At 39.8% G+C, this 27,938-nt stretch overlaps 1 protein-coding gene and 1 long non-coding RNA gene across 3 annotated transcripts in view; one reads left to right on the top strand and one right to left on the bottom strand.

The window, feature by feature from the left end:
- The window catches only part of LOC118432047 (ubiquitin-like-conjugating enzyme ATG10), a 22,114-nt gene extending 401 nt beyond the window's left edge, over window positions 1-21,713 (top strand). The window contains exons 2-6 of the mRNA XM_035843554.1: window positions 13,097-13,222; window positions 14,776-14,902; window positions 20,221-20,318; window positions 20,642-20,745; window positions 21,147-21,713. Of these exons, the coding sequence (XP_035699447.1) occupies window positions 13,097-13,222; window positions 14,776-14,902; window positions 20,221-20,318; window positions 20,642-20,745; window positions 21,147-21,234 (543 nt within the window). The 3' untranslated portion in view covers window positions 21,235-21,713. The remainder of the gene's footprint in view (window positions 1-13,096; window positions 13,223-14,775; window positions 14,903-20,220; window positions 20,319-20,641; window positions 20,746-21,146) is intronic.
- LOC118432049 lies at window positions 21,712-27,938 on the bottom strand. Of its 2 annotated transcripts, none has more exons than XR_004833030.1 (5): window positions 27,477-27,938; window positions 26,079-26,250; window positions 23,948-25,912; window positions 23,149-23,319; window positions 21,712-22,748 (listed from the first exon to the last, which is right to left on the bottom strand). It is a non-coding gene; the product is annotated as an uncharacterized LOC118432049 (long non-coding RNA). The 2 variants fall into 2 exon arrangements; XR_004833031.1 differs by lacking the exon at window positions 27,477-27,938 and adding an exon at window positions 26,948-27,459.

Below are 27,938 nucleotides of genomic sequence, written 5' to 3' on the forward strand. Positions count from 1 at the left end.
AGTTCGGAATGTGCCATTCATTGTGGTGCGCGTGTACGGCTCCATTCTCCTTCCCGCTGCCCTTTGGAGCCTGACCTTGGGAACACTTCAGCTGTGGCACACCGCGTGTTTGGGACGTTACGTGCGCACGACGGAAGAGAAAAGGTTGTCGTCAGTGAGGAAGGGGGTGGTCTGATTTGCCAAAAGTTGGGTGTGCGGGGCGGCATGGGGGTGTATGGAGTGTGGAGTGAAAGTTCAACCATACATGGTTGGTTCAACGTCAGAAAGTGAAAGTTTTCACTGTCCACGTGGGTCGCTCTATAGCTTGTAGCGCTTCAACCATTGGTCGAATCAATGGAAAGTTGGAAACAGTGGAAAAGTTTATTCTTGATGGCTTTCATATTATTTAGGCATTGGGCTTTATTCCCCTTCCAATTCTTTCCCATATATGGCCTACCTCTCCAATATTTGAAACTCCAAAGTTTTATTGTTCTAACATAATTCATAATTTTGATACATTATTTCTTGCTTTCAGATGCGAGGAAGTGGTGTAAACAAGTAGATGTTTCATATGTTGTAAGAAAGAAAATTGTGAGCTATGCCTTGGGAGTATTGGGTGACCACAATAAACATTTTATTTTCAATATTTGGGATTCCTGTGTCTGCCATTAACTTGTTATTTATTTATCATCATCCAGACACAGACAGATGTGTATTCAAGGGGGCAGGGTTGTGTTGACATTACCAATGTTGTTTACAATTAGTCATTGTGTAGTATTAACACCTATTTTACTTCCAGTCAATAGTATTAAAGAAGAAATATCTTGTTTTGTTTTAAGTAGAAATCAATGAATATTATTGATTTGAAGTTGATTAGTTGTATGGGCTGTAGTATTTCTATTTGTGCCTGTTTAAGCTCTGAAATCAATTACCAGATGTCTTTTAGAAATGATTGTGCAGATTAGATTGATAAAATTTCAAAAATATCTCTGCCAAACATTATATAATGACAAACATTTTAGTACTATATTTACTGTTTTCAATTTCCCTGTTTTGTGTTTGTTGCTAGAAAGTATTTGTTTTCTACACTTTCTTCATCTGCAATGAAATACATCAGAACATTTCTAGCCAGATGAAGTCGGGTGTATCATCACATTTCCAAGGCTGGAATTCGGCACTGCCAGGCATGCCACATGACCTTGAGTACCCCTGCATTGTGCAGATGATTGACATGATCACATGACCATGGCATGCTAGCTGTGTGAAAGGTAATCATCACTGAGGGTCTTCTCCCTTTTGGGCCATCAAAAGGGTGTGAAAGGGGTTTATCGCTCATTTGGTCATTGTTCAGACCCTTGTAATGCACACAGGGTCCCAAGTTTTCTTGCTGTTTCAGTTGCAGGGTATATTTTTTACAGGGAGTGGTTGCTAGACTCGCCCCTTTAATTAATATAACATGCTCAATGTACCTACTTGAACATGTGATTTTCCTTTCAAAAGACGGGTGCAGCCCCAACTGTGATGCCCTGCCGAGGATTGAACCAGGTTTCCCAGTTACTAACTTAGACTTAGAGGAACCAGGTGCTCAACTGTGGGGCTTCTCAGAACAGGGACATATCTGAAAGGGGTTATATGAATACTTTAATCTTCTGAGAGTTAAATTTAACCACTTATGGTAATACAGTATTTGTTGAGCTTGGCCTCTTTTATTGTGATTGTGGTTTCAGGTATCTAACACCATCTTGGTTACAGAATCGTAGGAAATCTGCTCTTTTGTGAGAGCCAATATGACATGATAACAGTGTCCCAATGCATGACTTGTTGCTATGAATTATTCATTTGATGGTTTTGTCAGAGGATATTTGTTACATGTCCTTGAAATCAAATGATAATCGGTGACATTTGACCAATATCTGTTGCGTAACAATTCAAGAAGCTAAACAAGTAAATTAACAATTTTTTTTACCTCTTCTTAACCTTGAAAATTACTTCTCCTTGACCTTGGCAGATTTTCTAGAGTTCAAGGGAATATGATTTAATGTAGATAAACATATGAAGAAAAGATTCCATGGGTCAAGAAAAACCAATAAATGTATATGTCGACTCTGCATGCCCCTTATGCAAAACAATTACTTGATATTTCCTATCACCAAAATTAACAGTGCCCTACTCAATTAGTAGGCCCTGATATGCCACTGGGATGAGTATGTCTTGTTGGAATGCTTCTAGTTTTGCAGTCAGTTTTATTGAAATGGCTATTTCAATATTGATATGATTGTAGGTTTCATCATTCAAGTAAGTGCATCCTTGATGTACAAATGAACAATCATTTCAAAATTATCCACACATGATGTAAGAAACTTGTGGACATATTTGAGTCGTGGAGTGGTATTGTATGTTATGTAAGTAGCCCATTTAAGCATAGTTGTTGCCAGCTTCAGGACTGGGTGTGAACTAACACACTGAGTGTTTTTAACGCAAGTGAAAATGTCGTCACCTCTGGTTGGAGCCACCCCAGAATTTCCGCTGTAATCACAGCTGTAGAAGCAGAAGCGCACGTTACTTGGCAAAGCCCTCGCATCCGAGCTGACGGTAATAAACAATCTTTCCCACGGGCGGGCAGCCCAAGTACACTAAATTAAGCATTCACTGCACAGTTTAGAATCGGGAACAAAAATAATCGTCACACTTTGTGTTTTCGGGTGATACAATCAAGAATTACATCCAATGAGTGCACACATGATTATTATACATGTATTATGCTGTGATCTTTATCTGGGTCAGGTCCACAGGGGGGCATTGTGCAGGTGGTCCCAGGTGGAAGCTACCACCTTATCAACTGTGTATCCACTGATACATGATCTGTGTAGAAACAGTGTCAAACTAGACTTGATCCCGAAACAACCTGGTAAGGATGTGTGCAGACTGATAGTTGAGATTCTGATCAAGTACTTCTTGTAGAAGGACTTATCGTACATAGATGTGGGTACAATGTGTTGTCCGTTGTCTTTCTTTATTTCTGTACATGATACAAAATGAATATCATAATTCCAGGTCACTGGTATATGCAACATTAACGGGAAAAGAACTGAGCTTCTTAGGTATTCATGTGTGTCGTAGTGAGAGAGAAAATTAAATATACTGATGCCTGTTGTAACTATTCTATTGCAACGTACAGTGTAGTGAAAAAATTAGCATTATTACCAGCAGCATTGTCCACCAGAAATACCCTAATCATTAAGTGCCCTGATGAAAATTACACAGAAACCCATAATCATCAAATCAACTTAACCAAATATAGTTAAGTAGTGCCTGATGAAAATAGGTAGCTGTAGGAGATGCTAAGTAGGTTAACCTGCCCCCAGAAGTGCTAAATTCCTTAAATAATCATGACTTATTTTCCTGGAAACATTGATTTCTGAGACTCACACCACCCTATGACTAGTAATACTGTCTGTGGGGGTCGCATTCTTGTCCAGGTTCCAGGAATTGCCTACAGGTGTGCAGAATAGAATGTTTGATGTGGAAATCACTAAGCAGAGAAGAGGCATTTTTGCTGGATAGTTTGAAAGAACATTTTCAGATAGATGTGCAAAAGGTTTGTGACAGTTCAGTGTAATATAACCAGCTGCTTCTGCGCCACGTGCCTGCCAAGCTGGTGTGTTACACCGAAGCACGGTTATACTGCCGTGTTGGCATCTGACGATGTCCTCGACCGACCGACCGGCTATATAGATACAGATACAGATAATACACATTGTCGAGGATGGGGGGATGTTGTGTCATTATGTAGGTAATGTCCAATCAGATTGATACTAGTAGTATGTGACATCATGGTAAATCACTTAGTTGCTTGCTTTTTGCAACTTAAGCATTTATGTTATAGATATGTAACAAATTACTTGCATACTTTATTCCATTTTCTGACACCACGTTTGATTCACTTAAGTTCTGGCCTTGGTGCTTAAATTTATGTTACCCGATACCATATTAGCAAGAGTTACTTTTTCATGAGTATATTACTAAAAATACACCTAACAGTGTTAATTAACCACTTATTAGTGGTACCTAAGTACCACTTCAACAAGTTGCTAATTGCAGTACATTTTGCTGGATCCCAAAGTCATAATTAACAAGAAACTTGTACACTGTTAGCTAAAATTCAGTGGATTGCTTTTAAGGTTATTTTCAGCTCAAGTTGAAAGCCTCAGTGGATTGTTTTCGTTCGTTTTAGTTCATATTCTCACTTACTGATTTGAGGGATTCTGTCTGATTTCTTTCTGATGTGAGGGAGCCACGTTGGACTTGATACAAAGTGCGAAGTGCTAAACTTCTCCATCGCAGCAGTCTCTCACTCTCCACACTGTTGCTGAAGTGCCAGGTACTTAACCTCCCTCCACCTCTCGCTAGGCTGTGAAGGAATCCCTTGTTGCCATGGGAACAAAGCCCAGGTGTGCTATGAGAAGGGCGGAGGCCCCAGGGTGGATGGCTTTATGGACACACAGGAAATGACCACCATGATCTTGGTAATCCTGCCAAGGCTGGAATCTACCATCGTCCATTTAGAGGGGGTGGCAGCATAACTGAATTGAAGACGTAATTGAACATTGTGGAACTGTTTACTTTTTCTCATATTGTGATAACACCTTGATGGCGAACACTTGGATTAGTTCATGCATTTATTTGATTTTTAAGAAGGCTTTCTGTTAATGACATTTCAGTCCATTGTCCCTGTGGAAGCAAATCTTATGAAAGGAGAGGTAATCAGCTTCCTGCAAGCAGTTAATCAATTAAAGGAGGTCTCTTACATGCAAACCAATCTTGTTGAACTCTTGTAGGAAGAAGAAAGACGATAAAATACACGTTAAGTGTATCGTGATATGATTCATCCCTTTACACAGTCACATGGCTAATGCTATAGAGAGATGCTGCTCTTCGAATCATATTTCGACAGACTTGATTTATTGCATGTGCTGAACTTGGTTTAACAGCACGGGTTCCACGGTCGTAATATTTCTATGTGACAATTATGTTCACCATGGTATGTAAACAATAGTGTTTGGATTGTTATATGATATTGGATGCAAATGTTGCCCTTTTTTGAATCTAAAAGAAAATGTAGATGTGTTTGAAGTGTCGTTATATAATCCCAGAAATGGCCAAAGGCCTGTCTCTGCTATTTACATAAACCTTGGCATAATATCTATGGGCGGGCCCTAAGACAGGAATATCGGGAGTATTTCCCAAACGCAGTGATGAAGAGGCCTAACTTGTATCTTTTTTGGCTGTCATGATTTTCTGGGATGGGAGTTTGTCGTCCAGGATGTTGTGCCACCCCAATATCTGCTTGGAGATTAGATGAATCATGCCATTGCATGTCCTCTAGGGAGGTTCTGTGTTGTTCTTCAGTTTCTTTTGTACTGATAAGTGGAAATAAAGCCGCCACATTGGGTATCTGTGGTCCCGAGTATTGGCAAAATGTCAGGTTTGTGTCTCTTGTGCATTTGTCAGTCTCTGTGTGTGAAGTCACCAGGGAGCTTCTACCACCTTTCAACTTGACCTTCCCACCTGTTGTTGTGACAATCCTGTGACAACCCATTGAAATGCGACGTTCAAGCAGACGTGAGGATGATCAGCACTTTTTAGTTGTGTCCACCTGTTGATTGAAACTTATTCTGTTTCTGTAGACTAACTGTTCTTCAAAATTGACAGATAAAGACTTTCTCAGGCAGTGATTATAATGTAAATCATTAAATAATTACTGTGATTTCAAAGATTTCAAAACTTGGGCAGTTACAATCTACATGTAATTTCCTTCATAGCATTTACGTGCTTGTAATTTTCACTAGAAAAAATCAAGAAATCAAAGCGATGTCCTGATAGATACTGGTATTATATTAATCATTATAATGGGACTGTAAAAACTCGAGGTAAGATTCATGTCTCTATTCCAGATCATCTCAGAGACTAATCACAAAGCTCAGAATGTCTGTTCCAAGTATGTCTGCTCTACTGAATAACTACTGAACCTGCAAAGATTCTTAAAAATAAAGTTCTCTTTCATCCGTCGTTTCTAAGGGCCATCGATATTCTTCGTGAGTTATAGCCAGTGCGCTAGATTATGAAAACTTCAACTATAATTAGAATTTTATTTATGGAGTACGTTGCGTAACGCAGACAGTCTTTGTAGTTTTGTCACACGCACATGTGGGCACACACACAGTCAGGCCAAGGAGGTTGAAAAAGAGATTTTCAACCTCCTTGGTCAGACACACACTCTTCTCTTTCTCTCTCTGTTGGGGAACTACACCCCCCTCTTTCCACTGTGCCTATGGCACAGTCTGATTTGTAATCTAGGCAGCCTGCCAAAATCGATACTGGTGTTTTCCCACTTTCGCCCATATATGGAAGTGATGCTTCCAGTCCAAGTGACCGTGGAGGCCTTAGGAAGAACTGCTGGCACAATGGCAGATCTACGCTCTCCATTCCAGTACCTCCGCTCGAGCACACACAAACATTATATACCGATTAGTTGGAAGCAATTCATAGTGACAATTATAAGGGCGTAATTACAAACTTGGCTTCCTTTGACAAAACTGCATATGAGATTATTTCCAGTTATTTTGCCATTATCAAGAGATATTAATCTGCTTATTTTTTTCCACCAATAGGCCTGGTCAAATTGAATTATCTGATTTCGGAGTAAGCCATTTGGAGTCAATAGCCCGTGGCAATGGGTGTAAAGATGAACATTTTGACAGGAATGTTACCACAATGTTCTGGGTATGGGCAATAAATATGTTAGAAATGAATGTGATGGAGTGAATTGATTGCTCCAAGACCGGTTAGGTGCTGTTGAGGTGCAATATGCCGTCCGCCCGTGGCTACCTAATTGCCTAATTAATGGGGAAATTAGGAATGCCGTCTATAAATTGTTGGCACAATGCGACATTTGACAACATTAGGTCTGGTTTGCAGGGAGCCTGGGGGAAAACAACAGAGACGTGTTAAATGCCTCGCAGGGAGGAAGGCGTACATGGCGCAGTCTGCATAACCAGTATCTAGCGACAGGGCTCTGATGAAATCATCTACGTTCCCTTCACTATAAATCTCTCCTATTGGGGAATTTGGAAATTAAGGCATCTTCATTTAGTATTCACCGATAATATCTTGATCCATGATTTAATTGGTGAACGTGCAGTGTTCACAGTTTTCCCGCCAGTTTGGTGCGCATGCAGTCTCTACAAACCAGGGCTGTCTCCAGGACACATCCATTCGTCCCGGGACAGAAATTGCTAGCGTTTTGGGATGGAAAAAAATCACCCTGTATATCCATCCCAAAGAATTCAAATTTTATGACATGTTTATTACTAAATCATAGTAAATGTATATTGATAAGCTGTCAATGACAGGTTTAACAAAAATGGGTTCCCAAACAATGATTTGGATGGAAAAAATATCTCAAGCTGGAGATAACCCTGCTTCAAACATTATGCACATCAAAATTCTTGTAATTTATCAGTTATTTGCTTCCATATTTATATCATGTTCCTCCTGGGAGTTGCCATTTTATGTACCAATTGACCTCTGCCCTCCACAAGCATACAATGGACTGATGTCAGTGTGTTATCACTGCAGTGTAAGAAATTAGGATTGTGAGCATTTTTTCAAGTGGATATCGATCCTGTTATGTTTTAAATTCATATGTAATTTTTGATAGGGCAGTTTTCAGCTTTAATGTCCAGCAAACCTATTTGAATGAAACCTGTTAAGAGTTGAAAATTTTAAAAAAATGTAAGGCAGAAAAAAGCCTCTCCTGCTCTGTAAGATATTTGAGCATTGAATATTTCACATTTATAAAATTATTCATTACAATTATAAAATATCATTACTCATTTTCCAATAAGGTTGTGTTTCTAACCATACTATTTCAATCATATATAAAGCTTGAATGATTTTTCTCATGGCTGTATAATATCCTTGGTGGTATGGAAAACCATGTTTCCTTTTCAAGCAGCCCAAAACGTAGGTGTCTCATGTAGAGACAGATACTGCCTGTTCAAAAGTATTTCTGAGGGAATTCGAAAGACAAGTTTGAAAGAAAAAGGTAGACCTTCTCATTCTTTAATGGCATTGCTATCTCTACTTGAAACCCTTTTCAAAAACCTTTTGTCCCAACGCCGAACTTGCAGAAGAAAAGTTACTCCCTTCTGTGTACCACCCACAATCACAGGCTAGGTGATTCAGCCCATAGTTTTGGTATTAATGAACAAGGTGTGACACCTAGCCATAAACACTAGCCCTAATGTATCCCCCACTTTGTAACAACGGTTGGTGCTGAGAGACACGTTGCGACTGGGGTAGAGGTGTGGAATGTGCGGTATCCGGTGTTCCTTCCTCGCTGACATGCAACGTTGGCAGTTTTTGGCTGAAGGGGTGCAGGTTGGAATCTGGTGGCATGCCAAACATTCCTGGGAAGCAGGGAACAGTGAGACACGTTCCCAAAGGAACACTTTGCCAACTCACATGCACTCTGCCAAAGGTGTTCTTGGCTTGAAACTGAACCTTAGTCAACACATGTCACATTTGCAAATGACAAGTCTTTGAAGTTCATTCAAGTGTTGGAATGGCAAAGCTAAAGGCCTGACTCTTGTCCATTTTGCTTCTATTAATAGTATTATTAATTCTCAATACCATTCGTATTTAATATTTTCCAGATTTTCTCACTGCAAACTCAGTCACTCGTTAATTGATTGATAGATGAAACAAACATAAAGTTTTTTTAACTTTTGTATAACAATCATAGTTAGTAGAGTAGGAAATATGTTTGTTGTATGGGGATCTGCTGAAGAATTCTGTTGAAAATTGTGACAGATAGACTGGCAACAATGAAATCAACTTGAGGTAAATCTTCCTGAAATTTTCACAGTCACTCATGGAGCGGTGCTTTGGTTATTGTTTAAAAATAACTGGAATTCCTAGAAAAGGTATCATTTCCTTGATGCAGTGGGATACATTCTAACTGATGTGTTGAATTGCCCCTCAGAAATTTGTCTTCAGGCTGAGCAATTCTGTGTTAAAAAATATTGGCAAGTTGTCATCTTGTCTATATTAAAATGTGAAGTTAGCAACACCATGATATAATTTTGCCGTTTGCTGATAGAGATAAATGTCTCAGAAAAATGAAAGGAATAATTCTTGCAAGGAGGTTATAATTCTTGCTAAGTCAGTCATGAGGGGAGAACTTATTCCCATATTGATAAATATTAAGAGTCTGTGTGCAGACTATCATTTTTATGAGCAAGGAAATTCATGGTAACAAATTTGCCATCAATAGGTCACTTTGTTAAAAGAAACTGTATAATATTTATACAGTAGCACTGTTCATAGATGCAGCTAGTTTATAGTAGTACATAGATCCAGCAAAACAAATCAAGCAACTTGTTTTTAATGAAAACAAAAGCAATTTGACTTTTGAGAGAATGTGTCTCGCTTTAATTTGAAGTACGAAGAACATGTAACAAGTGTCTGTTTATATTCTAACATACCAGTAGGTGCGAGCGCGGTTAGAACGACTTCTGTTGAATGTTGGCTAAATCTTTTAGCAAACTTTCCTCCCCAGCCTGGAGGTAAACCGCGCTCCCAGGTGAGTTGAGAAACAAGCGGCGGCCCCGCCCAACTGTTCCACAGACAAGCAGAAGGCCAAGCAATGTCACTCCATAACCAGGGTTGCTACGGCAACCATCTAGACCTCTTGACCCTGGAGGTCTGTGATTGGCTGGCAGGCTGATGTGTACTTAGTTCACATGTGTATGCAGTTTTCCCTGCACCAGACAAGGCCACCCCAAGACTGGGGAGGAATACTAACAAGCCCAGAAGAGGCTTCCTCTCCAGCAAGAGTGTGTGATGTGAATTAGTAATCAGGAGGCCATGGACTGGTGGGTTTTTGCATGCCAGGTTGATCTATTGGGGGTAAACAAGTGGTGTTAAATGTTTCTTTATGCCTTGTTAAGTGCCTGTGAAAGAAAATGCACAACAACGTTATAAATCCGGCTCTGCTCAAGAATAGTCCTTCCTTCAATTGGCTGGATGTAAAAGCCATGAAGTAAAATGATTATTCCATAACTAAATTATGAATAAATTTCTATGAATAAATATGATAAAATCTACTATAAAGTTATTAGGCAACAGCTTATATATTTGTTGTTGTGTTTAGTTGTCCTAAGATGTCTCCATCTTAGTTTTGGGTTGCTTTTGTTAGGTGTTGAATATGTAGAACAGTTATTTTTTAGGAGTGCAACGTGAAATGTTAATTTTTGTGTATCACTTCTACACTATGATAGACCTGAAGAGTTTGGACCTATCAGATACCTGCAGACATAAGACGAAAATCAATAGTCATTTGGGGGTGCTATCAAATGTTTCAGGGCTGCAACCCAGATTTTATGATACCTTGCTCCAGAAAATTGATTGAAGTGCTTTTCTGTGCTCAGCTCCTGCCAGACAGTGGAAGATATGGGGAAAGTACATTATTGAAGTGAATGGAAGGGAGTGCTAGTTGTGATTTGTGCTTGACGAACACGATTTACCTGCATGTTGTTATGTAATGACTGAAAGTTAACAATAAAAAAGTATAATCAGGAAAGAAAAATACCATATTTGTGATTTATTCATATATATTTCTAATTTGTTTTTAGGACCCTCATGCTGTGATTATTGGACTGTCCCAAATGTTTTAGCCCAGGTTTTTCCAGGGAATGTCTGGTCGTGAAGTATTAACACCTGAGATTTAGCTATGCCGATCAACACTTGGAATGTCTTAATCTCAACTGTCTAATTCCTCAGTAGTATCAAATTAGATGGTAAATTGTTTCCCTGTCATTAATTTCATATAGTCATGTATGGATCATAAGATTATTTGTGTCATTAAGCTCATTTACCTGGTAAAAGAGATGTTGCTTTATAGCTTGAAGGAAATTAATCCTCTGTATTTTGTATTACAATAAATCAATGCAAGCATTATAAAAACTTGTCGTATTTTGTATGAAAAAATCTACTCACATTTTTTAGCAATCTCGCAAAGAGCTAAATCAATTAGTTTCTTGTTTATTCTGTAACTCTTTGAAATTGTGATTAATTACTTGCTTGCTTAATTACAGACTGATGTTGGTTGCCCGTGGGTGATTTAAGTAAAGTATAACTCTAAATTATCAGCATTTTTAATCATATTGCATCATTGGGTAATAAAACTTTATGCTGTGCGGAGGTTTAGAATTGGAAGGAAGAAAACATTTTTACAATTTTTGGAAATTGGATCAATTAGTTAAGCCTAAGAAAAAAGTGTTATATTTCCAGTTACCAAACCAACCTTAGAAAAAAAACTGCCAACCCTAGCTTTCTGCTGCTACAAAGGACATAACATTTTCAATCTGAATGGTGAAAATGCAGCTTCGTTTTCCAACATGTTGTCATTTCTGATTTCCGTTGCAATAGGAAATTGTGCTAATACATTGTAGCTATATATCTGCATGGTCAAAATAAGATGTATAATATAGTGCCCAGGTAACTTTCAGTTTGACAGTGTTTTTGTATTGGATCAATTTGGCCAAAATCTTTGAAAAAAGATTATTAATTTATTATATTCTCCTAATATTAAAACTACCAAATTCCTACTAATTTAGCATATCCACATTTTTTCATGGCTCTAATTTGAACCATAACATTGATTTCACTAGGCCCCACCATATTTGGTTACAGGACTTTCTAATCCACATATTATACATACTAATGGTGGTTATGACTGACATAAGTCTTTGACATGATGATAATTGCCATGGCAACAGAGATGTATTATCAAAACATCAAAGGTGGCTTTGCTGGACATTCGGCAACACAATTCGCTTTTCATTTACTGAACACTTGTTTTGTAAGAAAATGTTTCAAGTCAATCAGCCAGAGTTAGACTTTCTTCACCACTTGAGGGTACCAAGCCAGTCTGAGCTGATATTTCCCGACATTCCACCACAAGGGTTTCAAACAACCCTAAATGCCACCAAAACATCAACTGGGTGTCACATTTCTGCATGTCTAGACGCTTGGCTCAAATCTGTTCTTATCTGTCCACTCTTTCCACCTTATCTGATGACCTTTGGCCTGGTTGCCTAGCAACATGGGTCAGATTGCACCTGCCTTCCAGTGCCCAAAGTATTCAAGCCTCCAAGTTCATTCTGAGCTTGGCTTCTATGGGGTATACTTGGGGTATGAATTCCCACCGGGCACATTTGTCCTGTTAAAACAATCCTTGCACTTGTCTTACTTAAGAAATTTAACTTTTATGGCAGTTTTATCTTGTTCAAAGTTTTTTTCTGATTCTTCCAAGGGCTCAAATTACTTTGTTCCTAACTACACAATAATGTAAGAATTTCTGACTGAGAGGATCAAGTATTTAACTGTGTGTAAAGTAAAAGAGGCACTGAGATAACTACTATATCAGTCTTTCTTTTGATTAAGGTATGTTAAAGCTAGGTCAAAGGTCAAGTTACATGTATGTACTTATCTATGTATTTGATACTAGTGCTCTAGTCAAACATTAGTGTGCTGTTTGAGATACACTGTACCTACAAAAGTAAGGTGAAAAGGCAATAGGTTCACAGAGTTTAACTCAAAATAGTTTTTACGAGATGTTCGTCTCCAACAGTCCTCGCCAAGTAGGTCATTCCAGGTCAAACAGCTCTTCCTCTTGAAGAAAGCAGCCATACATGTCATTGTTCAGGGTTTCCCTAAGTTTGAAACATTCTGTACCTCATCCAACCTCCTCATTATGGAGATATGCATCATACTTAGTTAGGCCCAATGCTTCCAAGACAATCCAATAGATGGTAATTGGACAGCCTCAAATGATAGTAGTAGGTATTTTCATACAGAATGTATGTTTCTGAGACAAGGTTGTAGCAGGATGGACAGGACACCATCAGCGGTTGCCTTGACCTGTTTATACTACCATGTATTAAAAGTTAATGCATCATGAACCATTTTCCCCAACAATTAAGCTAATGTAATTCCTACTCACCGAACTAGACATTAATCTAGCCTTTCTTGTTCTCTCCTGTTACTACAGGTAGATCAGGCTGGTGGAAGTTTCCTGGTAAAAAAGGATGTTGTACGTCCAACCAGCGAGAGAGTTTGTGTGAAAAATTGCGTACCATTAGATGATACCGATGTGCTGGATGTGGAAGGCAGCATGGTGAGTTCATTACAGCCTAGAAACTTTCAAAGTATCAATTTTGATCCTCTTCATCATCTTTCTTCACAAAGAAAGAACATTTCACAGTGCGCCAGTTTGTAACTGTGTGGTGAAGAGGTTAGCCTAAGTACCATCCTCCATAGTGACTGCTGGCTCAGTACTTTCACTTGTGTGGTTAGCAAGGAAAGTATTGAGCCAGCGTTCACTACGGACAATGGTACTCAGGCTATGAAGAGATCACTGTGAGCAAAAACCAGGGACTTCAAGATAAAACCACAGCATTTCTGCTTTTACAGCATTGACTCAGTTCTTATTGAACCGTATAAAGGTCCAGAAACTCAAACTTGATTTCTAGAAATCAAGAAATCTTAAGCCATTGATCTTCCAAGAGGCATTTTGCCAAGAATGCCTTGTTATGCCTGCCAGTCAGATATTTATGAAGAAAAGGCACATGGCAGGCTGAATATACTTTGCTAATGATGACCATCCATCCTCCCACTGTGTCTAATTTAGTGTCTTCAGAGTCTCGCAGCCTTATGAAGGTGTTAATGCCAAGGCTGTAACTTACCTATCCCTTCCTCCTGGGTCCTTTGGGCCAGTGCACAAAGTCACCCAGAAAATGAAATTGCATTTTCAGGCTAGGAAAAGTAATTACTGGTGGACATTTTTTTATCTGTACCCTTCACCTCCAATAAAAAGTGCTAATATTTTCATAGCTTGGAGGACTAGCAATTGAATATTTTGTAACATTGTATGCTAGGCTTCAAGGCAGTTTCCAATGTGGCTTGTTGGCTATAGAACTGAGTTGTCAAAAGTCAGTTGGAATTGTTATTAGTTACATTTAGATATTGATTGACAGGGGTAATCAAAATATTGTATTTCACAATGACAAGGAAAAGCAGATGTACTTACCTTGAGTAAATTGAGTGAATAGTTTTCTTTGTTGGGTCATGTACCAAAATTGCAGGGCTTTTGGCTCAGAACCCAGAGGTCCTTGGCTCGAATCCTGCCATGCTACCAACCCTGTGCCCCAGGGAAAGGCACTTAACACCACTTTCCTCACACCACTTAGGTGTAACGATGAGTACCTGACTTCGATTGGGGATGTAAAAGGTAACCAAAAGAAAGGGTTAGGCTCCATTTTCCAATACCTTGCCTAACACATTGTCTAACTACCCACTGCCCCTACAGCCTAAAAAAAAACCTTTACTTTAAAGTTAACATTTATGTATGTTTCATATGCATTAGCTGGTACCTCTGCAAATTTACCAGACATTGAGGTTTTAACACAAGTTGATGAGAAAAATTTTACAGGTAAAGAGAATTCGAAATGTCCCCCAAAACTGAAAAAAAAAACCTTTGTGAAAACTAAATGTTTTACATCTAATAAACACATCTGTAAAATGTTTGCCATGTAATTTGATAACTAAAGCAAGACAATGTACAATGGAGGTAATGACATTGCTCCCAAATTAGTCTGGTGTGTGTCAGTGTGTGTTTATGCAGCAACTTTGACAGTAAGAATTGTTTGTCGTTTTGTATGTTGTTTACAGGAAGAAGCTGACATCAACACCGTACAGTGTGAAGTGAAAGAGACTCAGTACTACAGATACCAGTACCATGTACTATACAGCACCAGCTACTGTGTACCTGTACTGTACTTTATAGCATCCAGACCAGGTTTGTACAGTGTACTTTATAGCATCCAGACCAGGTTTGTACAGGTAGTACGCTTATTATTCATCAATATAATGACATGTCTGAGGCACGGAGAAGATGTGATCAACAAGGTTGTAACCTCCTTGATAGCTATTATTATTGTGATTTATTTAGATCAAAGAAAAAGTATGTCACGAACTATTATTCTGGACTGTTCTGGTAAAAGAGAAACAAGTAAATGTCTTGACAAATCATTGCAAAATTTTGATGATGAGTTAAAATGAATTATGAATGATATTTTCTTTTATGATACTTCTCCCGTCTGATTTGTTTTGTAAAAAATTAAATGTAACCTCAGCATAGAAAGGCAAAATCTTACCCTCAACAACAGTAGGCAAAATAAAGCTGGAAATATGTCTATGTGACATCATTTGATTCAATTCAAATGCTCAAGCAGCATAACACTTTCATCAACCTCATGTTCGTTACATGTGTATGAAGACACGCAATTCTCGTGCACATAAAATGTTTCCAGGCAGCAAAAAGCCCAAACACGAAAACAGACAGATCACAATGATGTTCACCACAATGATATTAATATGCACATATCTACATCATAACTCCCCTCGGACCCCGTATCACAGGATGACCTCTGACTTGGCATATTTGCTGTGTATATTATCTTAAATACCTGCATTTACATGACAAGCCTTTGTGCGCATTTCACTGAATAATACAGTGGAAGTATGGAAAAAATTTAGTTTAATTCAATATTTAGTGATATAGGTGGGCTGAAATGTTTATGACTGCACCCCTCTGTGAGTTTGAAAAGGAATATCACAAACTCGTTACCTCTGGTAGTATGAAAAATTATATAAGCAAAAATTTATAACACATTTTGTGATGTTTCATACACCTTCTGTCAGTGACGTTGTGGTTTTGTATCATGCAACAAAATGGAAAAAAAGGAAACTTCGAGGAAATTAATCCCTGCACGTGCCTCTGTCATTTTCAGTCTTTTTTTCCTCCTGTATATGATGTTTGCTCTTTAAGTCCTTCATAATGTTTAGCCTTATGTAAATGGATGCCAATTTTGTAATTATCTGTGCTGAGCTCAGCTGGGGCGCTGGTGGGGAGCAGTGTTGGTGAGCAGCTCCCAGGGGAGTTGTAAAGGCAACACAGGGAATTGCGGGTAGGGTTGCCATGACAACTGCAGATGAAAATTGGGATGTGTATGCCCTGCGGGGAGCTGGCAATGAAAAGAGGAGGAAAATATGATATGTGCCATAATTCACTTGCTAAAGAGACATCTGCCAGGGGCAAATTTTGCTGGTAGGCTCAATTCATTTTCTGGAAATCTGCAAAATTTCCTTTTTTTTAAATATCTTTACATGCCGATTTTTGTCTGTCTGACACAGGATGGAATGAGCAAAGCTTTACTCTGTCCCCAGCGGCAAAAAGGACGGATGCTGGCTATAGGGCCCTGGGTTATGTGCAAAATTTTCCTCAACCATCATTCTGACAAACAATGGACCAATTGGGATGCTGGCCAAAACACTGCACATAACCCAGGGCAACATTCCCTGGCAGATGTTTTGGCAAGCCTGAATTTTTTTTCCGTCCCTTGGATGAGATGATCCTATATGGGGGGTCCAGGGGATTGCTGCTCCGGAAAAATTTTGAAATCTAGACCCTCCGAAATGCCATTTCCTGCATTTTGAGGGGCAAATTTTGCTGGTAGACTCAGCTTGACTCAATTTCTGGAGGTCTTTGCTTTTTTTTTTATATATATCTTTACATGCCAATTTTTGTCTGTCACGGAGGACAGAATGGGCAAAAGTTTTGTGAGTCCTCAGCTGCAGCAAAATTTCATCAAAGGATGGATGCTGGCTACAGAGCCCTGGGTTATGTGCAAAATTTTCCTCAACCATCATTCTGACAAACAATGGACATCAAGCCTTACAGGATGAAGTGGAGGGAAGGTTCCTGGAAATGAGGCAGAGCTTTCCTGGAATTAAAACTTAAAGATATACCTGCACAGTGTTGATTGCTACAATCATCTGCTGTCATTCTATTGGTGAGAGTTAGACCAAGGTGAAGACAATATGGCACATGTAAGATTACATCACTGCTTGTTGAAAGTCTTAGAAGCTCTGGTGGTAAAGCTAGATCACCTTTATCCAGGGGTTACCCTATATCCGTTGTATCTAAAAAAAACGGTATTCAAGGATGTCGAGTTGATGGAAGTTTCTAATTGTAATATTTTAGATATACTATAGTTTGAAACCACCACCCATCCATTTCATATCCCTTAATACACTGTTTTTAAATTCAACAGATATAGCTTACCTCCTGGATGAATGTGAACTAGCGTTAACATTTAGCATTATTGAAGTTGTTTTTTTTTTCTGTTGCATTGCCTACGTGCAGTTCCAAGCAGAAATGTCCTAGAAAGAAGACTCCTGTATAATCGTCATACACATGACCGTGACATTAATCACATGCAAATTGCATATAAGTGGCTGGCAGTTATGTGCACCAACAAGATAAATCTCTGTCGGTGTGGGGAGTAAAACTGTCGACTTCTGCGGGATGCTTCCATCCCTCTGTCTCGTGTTTTATTGCCATGGCCGTCTCTACAGTTGGGACATATTGGGGAGGACAATGTGTGGGATGATCCTTTGCTGTGGAACAGTGATAAGGAGACCAGTTGTGGATGTGTATTGTGGCCTTAAGCCCTTGAGCTGCGGCCTATCCACGGTAGTGTCGTAAACTTAATTTGTGCAAGTATTGTTCAGGCATAGTCAAGTTGTAAAATGTGTATATATACTTTTAAAGATATTCTTTAAGATATGCTTTTAAAGATATAGGAAGCAACATAAAAGGAATGTTTTTGGTCCAGAAAAACGGCCAAAAAAGCGGCCAATTTGTGACAGTGGTATTTGATGCGCATATATTGAGTGTTCTATCGTTAACCCCTCTGTAATGCTTACATGTTGTAACCCTATAACCATTACAAGTATGGTCCAAGAAGGCTACCTTCTTAGGATAAATGTTAACTGAATAATCTTTTTTTTTTCTATTTTGTTGCACTTTTAAAGTTGTTTCTACTGTAGCCATCCTTGATATTGCAGCATAGAGTTTAGATGACACCAACTTAATTTGTTGGTTCTCGGATTTGAAAAAATAATGTTGAACTGACAGATTAACTTGAAAACAGAGCCAGAAGGCAAGTTTTTCCTCAGGTACCCACTGTTCCAGGAAGTGAATACTAGTATGTTGAGATGCAAATTTCGTTTCCACCAAGCAATGTCTGGTCAACCAAGAAAACATGCCCATAGCCAAGATTTTTTTTTTTTTTTTTGTTCTTTTGTTGATTTTTTTGTCATCAGCAAGCACAAAAGATTAGCACCTCAAATACCAGCTTTCTAGTTGGGTCTGTGGGCACGAACCCCCAGAAAGTTCCACCCTCTGAAATGGCATGTCTTTCGTTTTTGAGAGGATTTCAAACTTAAGACATGATTAGAGCAATGTCAAGAGAGGATTCATTGATAATTCTTTTTGGGTACCTATTAGTCATGTGTGTAAATGAATGAATGAATGGTGTAGGTGGGGGAAGAGTTTTTCCAACCCCCCCCAGCCCACTCTGCCTATAAGCTAGGGAAATAAATCTGTGTGACCTTGAATCAACATGTGCAAGGTATTACCTGGATGATAACAACTGTTTAGGGCGCATGTATCTTGATGATATTCCCTAACTTACACCGCTTCCACTGCAAAACAATTGCTGTCATGGCCGGTCCTGTGATTGAATCAGGAATTGCTTGACGGCTGTTACCGCCGGCACCAGAGTCGACATATTCATCACCCCGGCCCTGTCTACTTCCCCTGCAGCAACCCTGTGGCCAACCCGGGTTCTTAACAGGGCCGGTCTATCTCTACACAAGTCTTTCTTCTGGTGCCACGCTGTCTAGCGCCAGAGCCCTTCCATAAATTGGGAGCGCCGTCTCGATAAAAACACTGCTGCGCTACAAGATGATGCAAATGTATTGTAGAAGATATGCCGGGTGTATTGTACAGATCATGAAGAGGCTGAATGCAATCACGGCAGATTCTTTTATGTGACACCCGAGTGCACCAACACCATCTTACTGTTTCCGTTCGTACTGCAACCATTGAATTGAACTAGTTAGGCAATTTTGTATCATGTTTTGTGATTTGAGGCCTCCAGATCCATTGTTGCCCATGATTTAACCCTTGCAGTGTCAAGGCTGATTAAATCTAGGTTTTACTATCAGCCTATGACAAGGGAGTATTAAATCAGGTATATGTTGAAAGATGAATTTGCTAGATAGATGTCTGGTGCAGGTGAATTTTTAGCAGCTCAACGTGTTTGGGAAATGGTACAGTGGGGAACACAAAATTCCAAAAATAATTTCATTGGATTGGTAGAACATAGAATATTAGCATTTTCTTTTGAAGAAAAAAATATTCAATAGTCCACAAATTCTGTTGTAGCAAGGCATGTCCAGGCTGTGCTAAGACATCTAAGAAACATTTAATTTTCATGGAAATTCTGTCACTAATGCAGGGGTCCCTTTTCCAATCCACGACCCAGCCAGGCAGTTAGGGAGAATGGAAAGTCAAGTGTACATTTTACTACAGTAGGGCTAACGAGTTGTTTCCTAGATCTAACGTTGGTCTATTTTTCAGGTATTCACAAGTTTGTGCCTGGCTTTTTACCTCATGGTCTTTGAGTCTCCATGATATGTATATTTCTTTAGGAATCGAACATGCTTCTGTTTTTTTTTTTTCTAAATCAGGTTCGTAGGGCCTGATGTTACCATCATGAAGATGAAGATCGGCCCATAGCGATAACTGTAGCAGCATCTCTTCTCCCTAAGTCAGAAACATCAAGCTTAGGCAAGCTTGACTTCACTGACTCAATAGGCGAAGCAGGGGTTACAAGGCTGCTCGGGAAATTCCTACCCCATTTCGGCCGGAATGGTTTGATCCGCTCACATCTCACCATCGCACACGTGGCGGGTTCTTTTACGTGCCCGGGGTGTGGCTCTCCCTAAACACGGGACCTCCATTTAACGTCCTATCCGAGGGATGACTCATTTTCACTTGAGTAAAGTGAGGAAAGTCGTGTAAAGTGCCTTTCCCAAGGGCACAAGACCGGTAGCACGGAAGGCGGATTCGATCCCGCAACCTCTCGGTCACGAGGCGAACAATATACCACTGCGCTACACGGTCCCTAATTTTATTTGTTATCTGACAAATTTGGGCTTAAACCCTACTGTGGTCAATGAAGTCATTTTCCTCCTGTCCTATAGATGGTAGTCTGGCCTCCCTGGACGAGGTTTGGTCCAGTGTGCCTGCTAGCTTCCAGTCCAGACTCCAAGATGACAGATGGACCTTCCTCACTCAACAGGTGATGATTGACACTTATGAAGATGTGAGACAGACATCAATGACCTCAAAGTGTCGTATCGTCGTCACAGGAGTTAATTTTACAGCATTTCAGAGACTCATTACATTTGTGCTATTTAAAAAAATTGATTGAAATGTTAGCAGTTATATTAGATGAAAGGCAAGACACACGTAATTAATAGGTGTTCCTTTTATGCCGTCCTAATTGTGGTCTATGAACACAATGATGACGTCATGGCATTTGTTACTGGACTTGTAGGATTCTTCAAGTGGCTTTCTGAAAAGATTTTCCCTTTATCAGTGTATGAAATGTTATTTTTGTAGGAGCATCCTGTGTTGGGCTGTCCCATGTTCCAGCTGCACCCCTGCCACACAGCCACCATGATGCAGCCACTTATGCAGGAAACACAGGACGAGGAAATGGGGAGGTAGGCCATTAGATGGAATATTATAGACTATTGAAGTACAGACTGGAAAGCTCTTGCTTTCTAAAGACTTAGTAATGCATTTTCATTATGTTTTTCATAAATCATGCCTTTGGTTTCTTGCATTTTAGTTATGAGTTCAAAATTATATGTTGGTACATGTACATGTAATATAGGTAATGTTTTTCTTTATCTTGAGTTGCATAACTTGTGCAATTTTTTTTTTCTTTTCATCTTCTTCAAATTTATTTTTTGGCATTCTCGTACATTAACCTTCCATGAAAACTCACATCCTGAAAAACACACATCAAACACACACACATGAAGGCAAGCACGTACATGCACACAAACAGTTGCAAACATGTTTGACTTGTTCCTTCTCTGTACCCTTGTCCCAGTTGTAGCTATCTGGTGAGCTGGCTGAGTACAGTAGGACCAGTGGTGGGACTCAACCTCCCCCTCAGCTATGCACACATCGGACATGTGACATGACAGCACAGGGATACAAGATGAAAGGACTCTGATTCACTGTTTCTCTTAATCAGATACTGGGCTAGCCTTGGTCAATCTCCAAGCAAAAGCGCTGCTGATTTTCTGACAAGCAAACGTGTCCTTGTCAAAGGGTTGTGTGCAAGGGAATCAGGAGAGTCTAATTATGTTACCACCAGTATCTTCTGTTCTAACATCTTGGAAAGTATAAGTAGGCTTTAGGTCACCAACATGGAGACTGCACTGAACCAAAGCCTGGCAGCTGGTCATCTTATCACCAGTGGTGAGGCATGATACCAAGAAAACAAAGTGTGTGACACGTGTTTAGAGGTATTTGTAGATTCTACTCTGCCTCATGTTAAAGTTATCATCATCATCTTATCCACTTTGCAGTGCTGGCACTGAGGTGGGCCTTTGTTCAAGTGTATTGAGGTGCTCTTAAAAATAAAATGTATATGAAGGATTAAAGTGTCCCTAGCATTGTTGATTGACTTTTATTAATTTCTTTATCACAAGAGAAGGCAGACGAAACCTTTCATACACCATCTTTGATAGGCACTTACTTTGCAACCATTAACACAGTATTGACAACCACGTACCAACTGCATACAACTGTTACATCAATCTCTACACTCTGCTATGAAGAGAAATACAAATCTGTCACAAAGCAATAATTAACTCACTTCTCTAACGATGATATATCGTTACTTAACTGGAAATGATGTAACGTTATTAGTATATCATTTGAGGTATCATATGAATTGATGCTTTGAATTTCCAGCTTTGCCTGCTTGTAGCACATATCAACATGTTTGACTTAATCATATATGAATTAAGGTGTGACGGAGATATGCATTTGGATTCACACAATGACAATGCATAGCAATAAATTTTCACCTGACACAGTGTATCATGAATTTACACACACATGGCAGCAATAAGCCATGAGTCATCCCAGCACTCAAAGCAAATTCCCTTCATGAAGAGGAAGGGTTGATCTGCCCTAATAATCAGAACTTTGGTACTGTATGGTTTGGTAATTACTTGGTGAAATCGAAATTAGTACAATAAGTTGTATGACAGTACAGGGCCACAATCCACTCTTCACAGAGAAGTATTTAATCCCTAACCATCTGCCGACAGATTCCCTTCTGACATGCCTCACAAAGGTGGGACTCATGATTGCTTTTCATGTTTGCCCTTCTTTGACCTTCATTCAACTGCTTGGGCAGAGGCTCAACACTGTAAAACTTTTCAAAGATCTTCTTTTGGAGATTCTGCATTACTTTAGTCATCTCCTCTTTGAACCACTCTGGAGACTCAAAGGTTTGGAGATGTTGGCAAGGTCTGCACATCTGCCTTGGCAGGAACATTCTCACCTCACCCACTTTCTCACTTCCTACTTTCTTACTTCCCACTTTCTTCAACACCTGTTGCTGCTGCAAGCGGTAGTGGAAGATGACTTTACCCTTTATGGAGGTCCAGGTGTTACTACAGTGTCTGCACTCAAACCGAACCTGGTGATATGACAAAGACAACAACATGAAATGTCTACAGTTGCAGCTAGATCATACATGTATGTGAAGTGTTGCTTTTTTATTTCTGTACATGTCTCATAACAATCTAGGCACATTGATTGGATAAAGGTTCAAAGAGCAATATTGATCTGCCAGCATTTCAATCGTTCGCTTGCATCATTTCCTGTAAGGAAAATGAACTTAAGGGAGAGAGCAACACCTAATGTATATGCTGTAAGTGTTAGTGTTAATGTACCTTTGATTGCTATCAAAGACTATCATCTTCTATACATTGAACATATTGATAATGTTTGCCAACTATTACTTTTGTGCACTGCCCTATCCCACAAGGCCAATTTGCATTAAGTATTAATAAGTTTATTTCCTCTTCCATACTGACCGTAGCTTTGTCAGTGAACTGTTTCCACCCAGAAAATCTGGCTTGGTTGATGTCAGGTAAGTCATTGACCTTGGTTAAGCCCCACTCGTCTTCGAACACTGCACAGATCTCCGTCTCAAAAACATCACTCCAGTCTTCTGGTGCTCCACCAACTGCCATGGCTCTCTTTTACTGTAGGAAGCATTCATATCTATCACTGGTTTTACACTTCATTGTTTCCTACTGAGTGTATAAAATTGAGATATTGTTTTTGGTGTGTGTCTGTTAGTGTTTCCGGAAATTTTTTGTCAGTGAACTTAAGAGCCTCTGGCTTGTAATGGTATTCAATATGTGTATTGGGATTATGCAGACGAAGGTGAGGATCTATTTTGGGCCCCCTGGTTTGTGGTCTTGGTACTGCAGCAGAACTTCCGTTTTTATCAGTTGTTCTTTCTGGACGTGCTATGGTCTTGATTTTATTTTATTCTTTGGCGGCATATAACTTTTGGCATATGTATAAAGCTCCATTATATCCGACATACGGGTAGTTTAGACAGAGATATACACAATGACATAAAAAAAGGTAACCTTTGGAAAGGTCTTGAGCAAGAACAATAGCACAGACCTGAAATCCACAGTACCTGCCCTACAACACCAGTGGACCTACAATAACCGGGTCATTTACCAATGGTACATGTACATTTTTCTGCTGTGCCTTACCCATGTAACGTTAAGTGTATCCCGAAGTCTTCCCAGGATTTTCGAACTTTTTGTTTGCATGATTAGTACACTATCAAAAGTGTAACACACTGGCACTTACTTTGGCAAAGTAACTTCACAGAAGACGATCTTCCCTCTTGAGAGCACTGCCACTGAATTATCGCTACGTGACTTGTTGCGTGCGACAGGAAAGGTGTGTTGGACCATGTAACTTGATGCTACTGCCAAACAACACCTTTGGCTTTGACAGAAGTGTAACCAATCACCATTTGAAAAGGGGATTCATTTGAATAGCAGGTTTCGACGAAACTTTATTGTCAGCACAACGTGATCACTGGGCACGCTATAAAGTTCGAGGTCCCATCGATTACTGGCACAAGACCGAAACCTGCGTGCGTGTTCTATTCTCCAAGCTGAGGTTTCGGTCGAGTGGATGGGGGTGGTAAAGGTAGGTTCACACCTGCGTATATATTCAAGTCCGTATGTCGTAACCCCTACCAGGCTCCAGAGGTCGCTGAAAAATAATAGAAATTGGACAAACATAGCCAGATATTAAATATGCCAGCGGAGTTAGCTGGTCGCAGACCATACTCCTTGCATAGCTAACTCCCCTTTCATGTTATCTGTCTATATTTCTTCAATTTTTCCGACGACCTGTGGAGCCTGATAGAAGCTAATATTAGATTCCATACTTACCAAAATATACGTGGGAGTGGCCGCGATTTCTTACGACTGCCTCCTTTGCGTAAGACATAGTGGCCACTAATAGACGCCATTAGACCCAACTGAATAGTATAATACAAATATATGATGATGATGATGATTGGTTTATTTGAAAATTGAGGATACCTGTAAAGGGTCAAAGGTGCTTGACAGTCGGTATCGGCCCCCGTCTCGGTTGAGGGAAGGTTGGTGGGCTCTGATGTAAATAGCCTCTTTCAGTCCCCTGAGAAAGACCCTTTACTGACGTTTCGGAAGTGCGACTTAGGTGTTGGGTCATTACAACTTGAGAAGGATCAGAGGACTGATCGAAAGCTTGTTGGTAAGCGCTTTATTTTGTGTACGGATATAAAGTCTTAAAAATTATATCATTATGTTAACTACCGTCACAGATGAACTTACATTCAACCCAACATTTCTTTAGTTGGTTTTACACTTCCTACTGATAACGTTTCGACTCATAACTAATATCCATTCTAAGTTATGATTAATTAGTTATTGCAATGTGTTTTCATTGTATTGGTTCCGTCATGTATTATCCACACTTATTTCTTTTGTTCAATTTATAAACTTCCTTATTTAACACTGGTAACATTCAATTTATAACTTATATCCATTCACTATTGCGTTAGTTATGGTTAATCATTTAGTGTAATATGTTTTCATTTCATTCCATTGGTTCCGTTATCTACTATCCATAACGTTACCTATTTCTTTGTTTCATTATATATAAGTTGTAATAAATTAGTTAAGGAAGGTGTTCTCATAAGCAGAAGCCTTTGTCCTCCCTTGCACTGTTGTGTTCATTTCATAATTCTTTGCGAAACAAATAAACAAAACAAAAAATTAACAAAAACAAAAACAAAAATTCCTCATCTGACTGATTTTCTGTGCCATCATCTGATTCCTCATCAGTTGATTTCTCATCAGTTGATTCCTCATCATCTGATTCCTCATCTGTCTGACTAGTGCTACCCTCTGTATCCCCATGAAGACCCCAGTAATCCCCCGTACTCTGCCTACAAATGCCCTTCTGACATGCTTCACAAAGGTCGGCCTCATGTTTGCTTGTCATGTTGGCTGATCTCTGACCCAAGTTCAAACCTCTAGAGCCACCTCCCGTGGTGTAGAACTTTTCATCGATCTTCTTTTGGAGATTTTGCATCACCTTGACCATCTCGTCTTCGTACCACTCTGGATACTCGAAATCATCTTCGCAGCGGTGGCACTTTTGCCCTGGCAGGAACATTTTTACTTCACCTGTCTCCTTGAGGCGGTAATGGAAGATGACGACACCCCTAATGGACGTCCAGACGTTGTCACACCTGCTGCACTCAAACCGAACCTGATAATATGACAGCAAAACAAGGGCCAAAATTAGAGTATACTGTGATTGAGCTATACTTACAACCACTAAAACATCTTATCCTTGCTGTTCTTCGCTTCTTTCAGGTTAATATACTGTTTTTCTCAAGTGTCATTCAAATATACTTTTCATACTTAAATCTGACCTTAGCTTTGTCGGTAAACTGCTTCCACCCATAGTCTCTAGCTTTGTAGATGTCGAGTAAGTCATCAACCTCGGTCAAGGTCCACTCGTCTTCGAACTCTTCATATATCTCCCTCTCAAAGACATCACTCCAGTCTGCTGATGCCATATTACTTGCCGTGGCTTCTACAAAACTGCAGATAAAAGCATCGTTACAAAAGTATGACATCATGCCTCACAGTTAGGTTTGTTGTACAATAGGTCCATAACAGAACATCGGGTACTCTCCAAGCAGAGGTTCAGTCCCGGCTGTTTTTGACGTCTTTACGCGTTATTATCGGGATTTCTACTTTGTAACGGGTGCGAGACATAAAGGAGAGGGTCACGTTACACTGGAAAGGGTCCCACTGCTCCAGTGCCGTACACTCGACTGTCGTAACGATCTCCACTACGATTGTCTCAAGAAAAAATACGACTGGGCATTCCCCATATGACGTAATGATATAATGCGCAAGCCGAAAATGTAAAAGTAGACGAGGGCAGTGCAGTCGTTTTAGAAGCATTACGGGTGTTTCACCTTTTGATGTATATACCTTACCTTACCTTACGTAATATACCTTCTTTTATTGATCAGCAACAACTAGACCCAGGGCCAAAGTAAAAAAAACATCCAAGTTGGAGACAAACATAAGCAAACATCCTGGCCATTTACCGAGTGACTCATGGCTTCTAGACAGCCTTGCTACGTGAATCTAGCACGCCGAGAATGTCTGTTCACTAGAGATGGCTCGTTTAGAACAAAACTGCCCAACGTGCAATGTAACGTTTAAATAGGCGCGTGTTGACCGAAACAAAACTTTAACGTTGATCCGTATATCATTAAATATTTACCTGAAGCTGAACTGGTGACGTCATTCGCTTTGACAACGGCAATGTCCTTGCAATTACAAAAGACCGACGTCTGTATCTCTACTTCACCTTGTGATATTCACGGTCTAATTTTGTGGAAAATTGTAGAGGGCCAGACTGATGGTAGTGGCTGCTAGACACTACCCTACGACTCGAGTGTCGCAAGAAAAACAAGTGATCGATATACCCAGGCTGGGGAATCACCCTTGTGACGCAATCATCTATACATAGAGAGTACAAGGGACTTGTTTTCAGAGCAGTAAGGGCGTATTGAGAAGCTATATATGGTATACAATGTAGCTACACATGGTTACCTTTTCTTGTCTTGCCTCGAGCAACATCAACAGTAGGCTGAGACTCAAAGTTAGAAAAACAACGTACAAAACCCAGGGCGGAAGCAAAAATCCCGAGTAATTTACCATGTGGCCCATGTCCTTCCAGCCAGGCTTTCTAGTTTAATCTAGGTCTCCCAGGATACATGAATAACGAAAAGCTTAAATGTCCAACATACCACCCTCCCCTTGCAAGGTGCCGCCCCAAAACACGTCTTTCTGTGGTGTGCTGTCACCTCAATGTTACTGCGTCACGTTGCGTGCAACAGGAACTGTGCGCTGGACTATGTAACTTTACATCATATATTTACACACAGCATCGATAAACATACGTGTAGCCAATAGGCACCTGAATTGGTGATCATGTTTCGACGAAACCTTCATGCCATCGAGCCTGTGGTCGTGGCTCACAGCTGCTAGTCAGTTTGGAAATATCTCCTACCGCAGAGAAATTCTATCTGAAAGTAACCGATGTGAAGATAATCCTCCCAGAAAAATGAGAAATTCAACTCACCACAAACAAAAACTTTCACCACACTTACACATTTGGCAGTAGGTGTTCTTAAGGTATCTCGGTTGGCTAAATTGGCATTTTGACCTTCCACTGTTTTCTTATCAATGAATTAAGAACGAATAGAGCC

The sequence above is a fragment of the Branchiostoma floridae genome, chromosome 15 (assembly GCF_000003815.2).
Source record: "Branchiostoma floridae strain S238N-H82 chromosome 15, Bfl_VNyyK, whole genome shotgun sequence".
In the NCBI taxonomy this organism is placed as follows: domain Eukaryota; kingdom Metazoa; phylum Chordata; class Leptocardii; order Amphioxiformes; family Branchiostomatidae; genus Branchiostoma; species Branchiostoma floridae.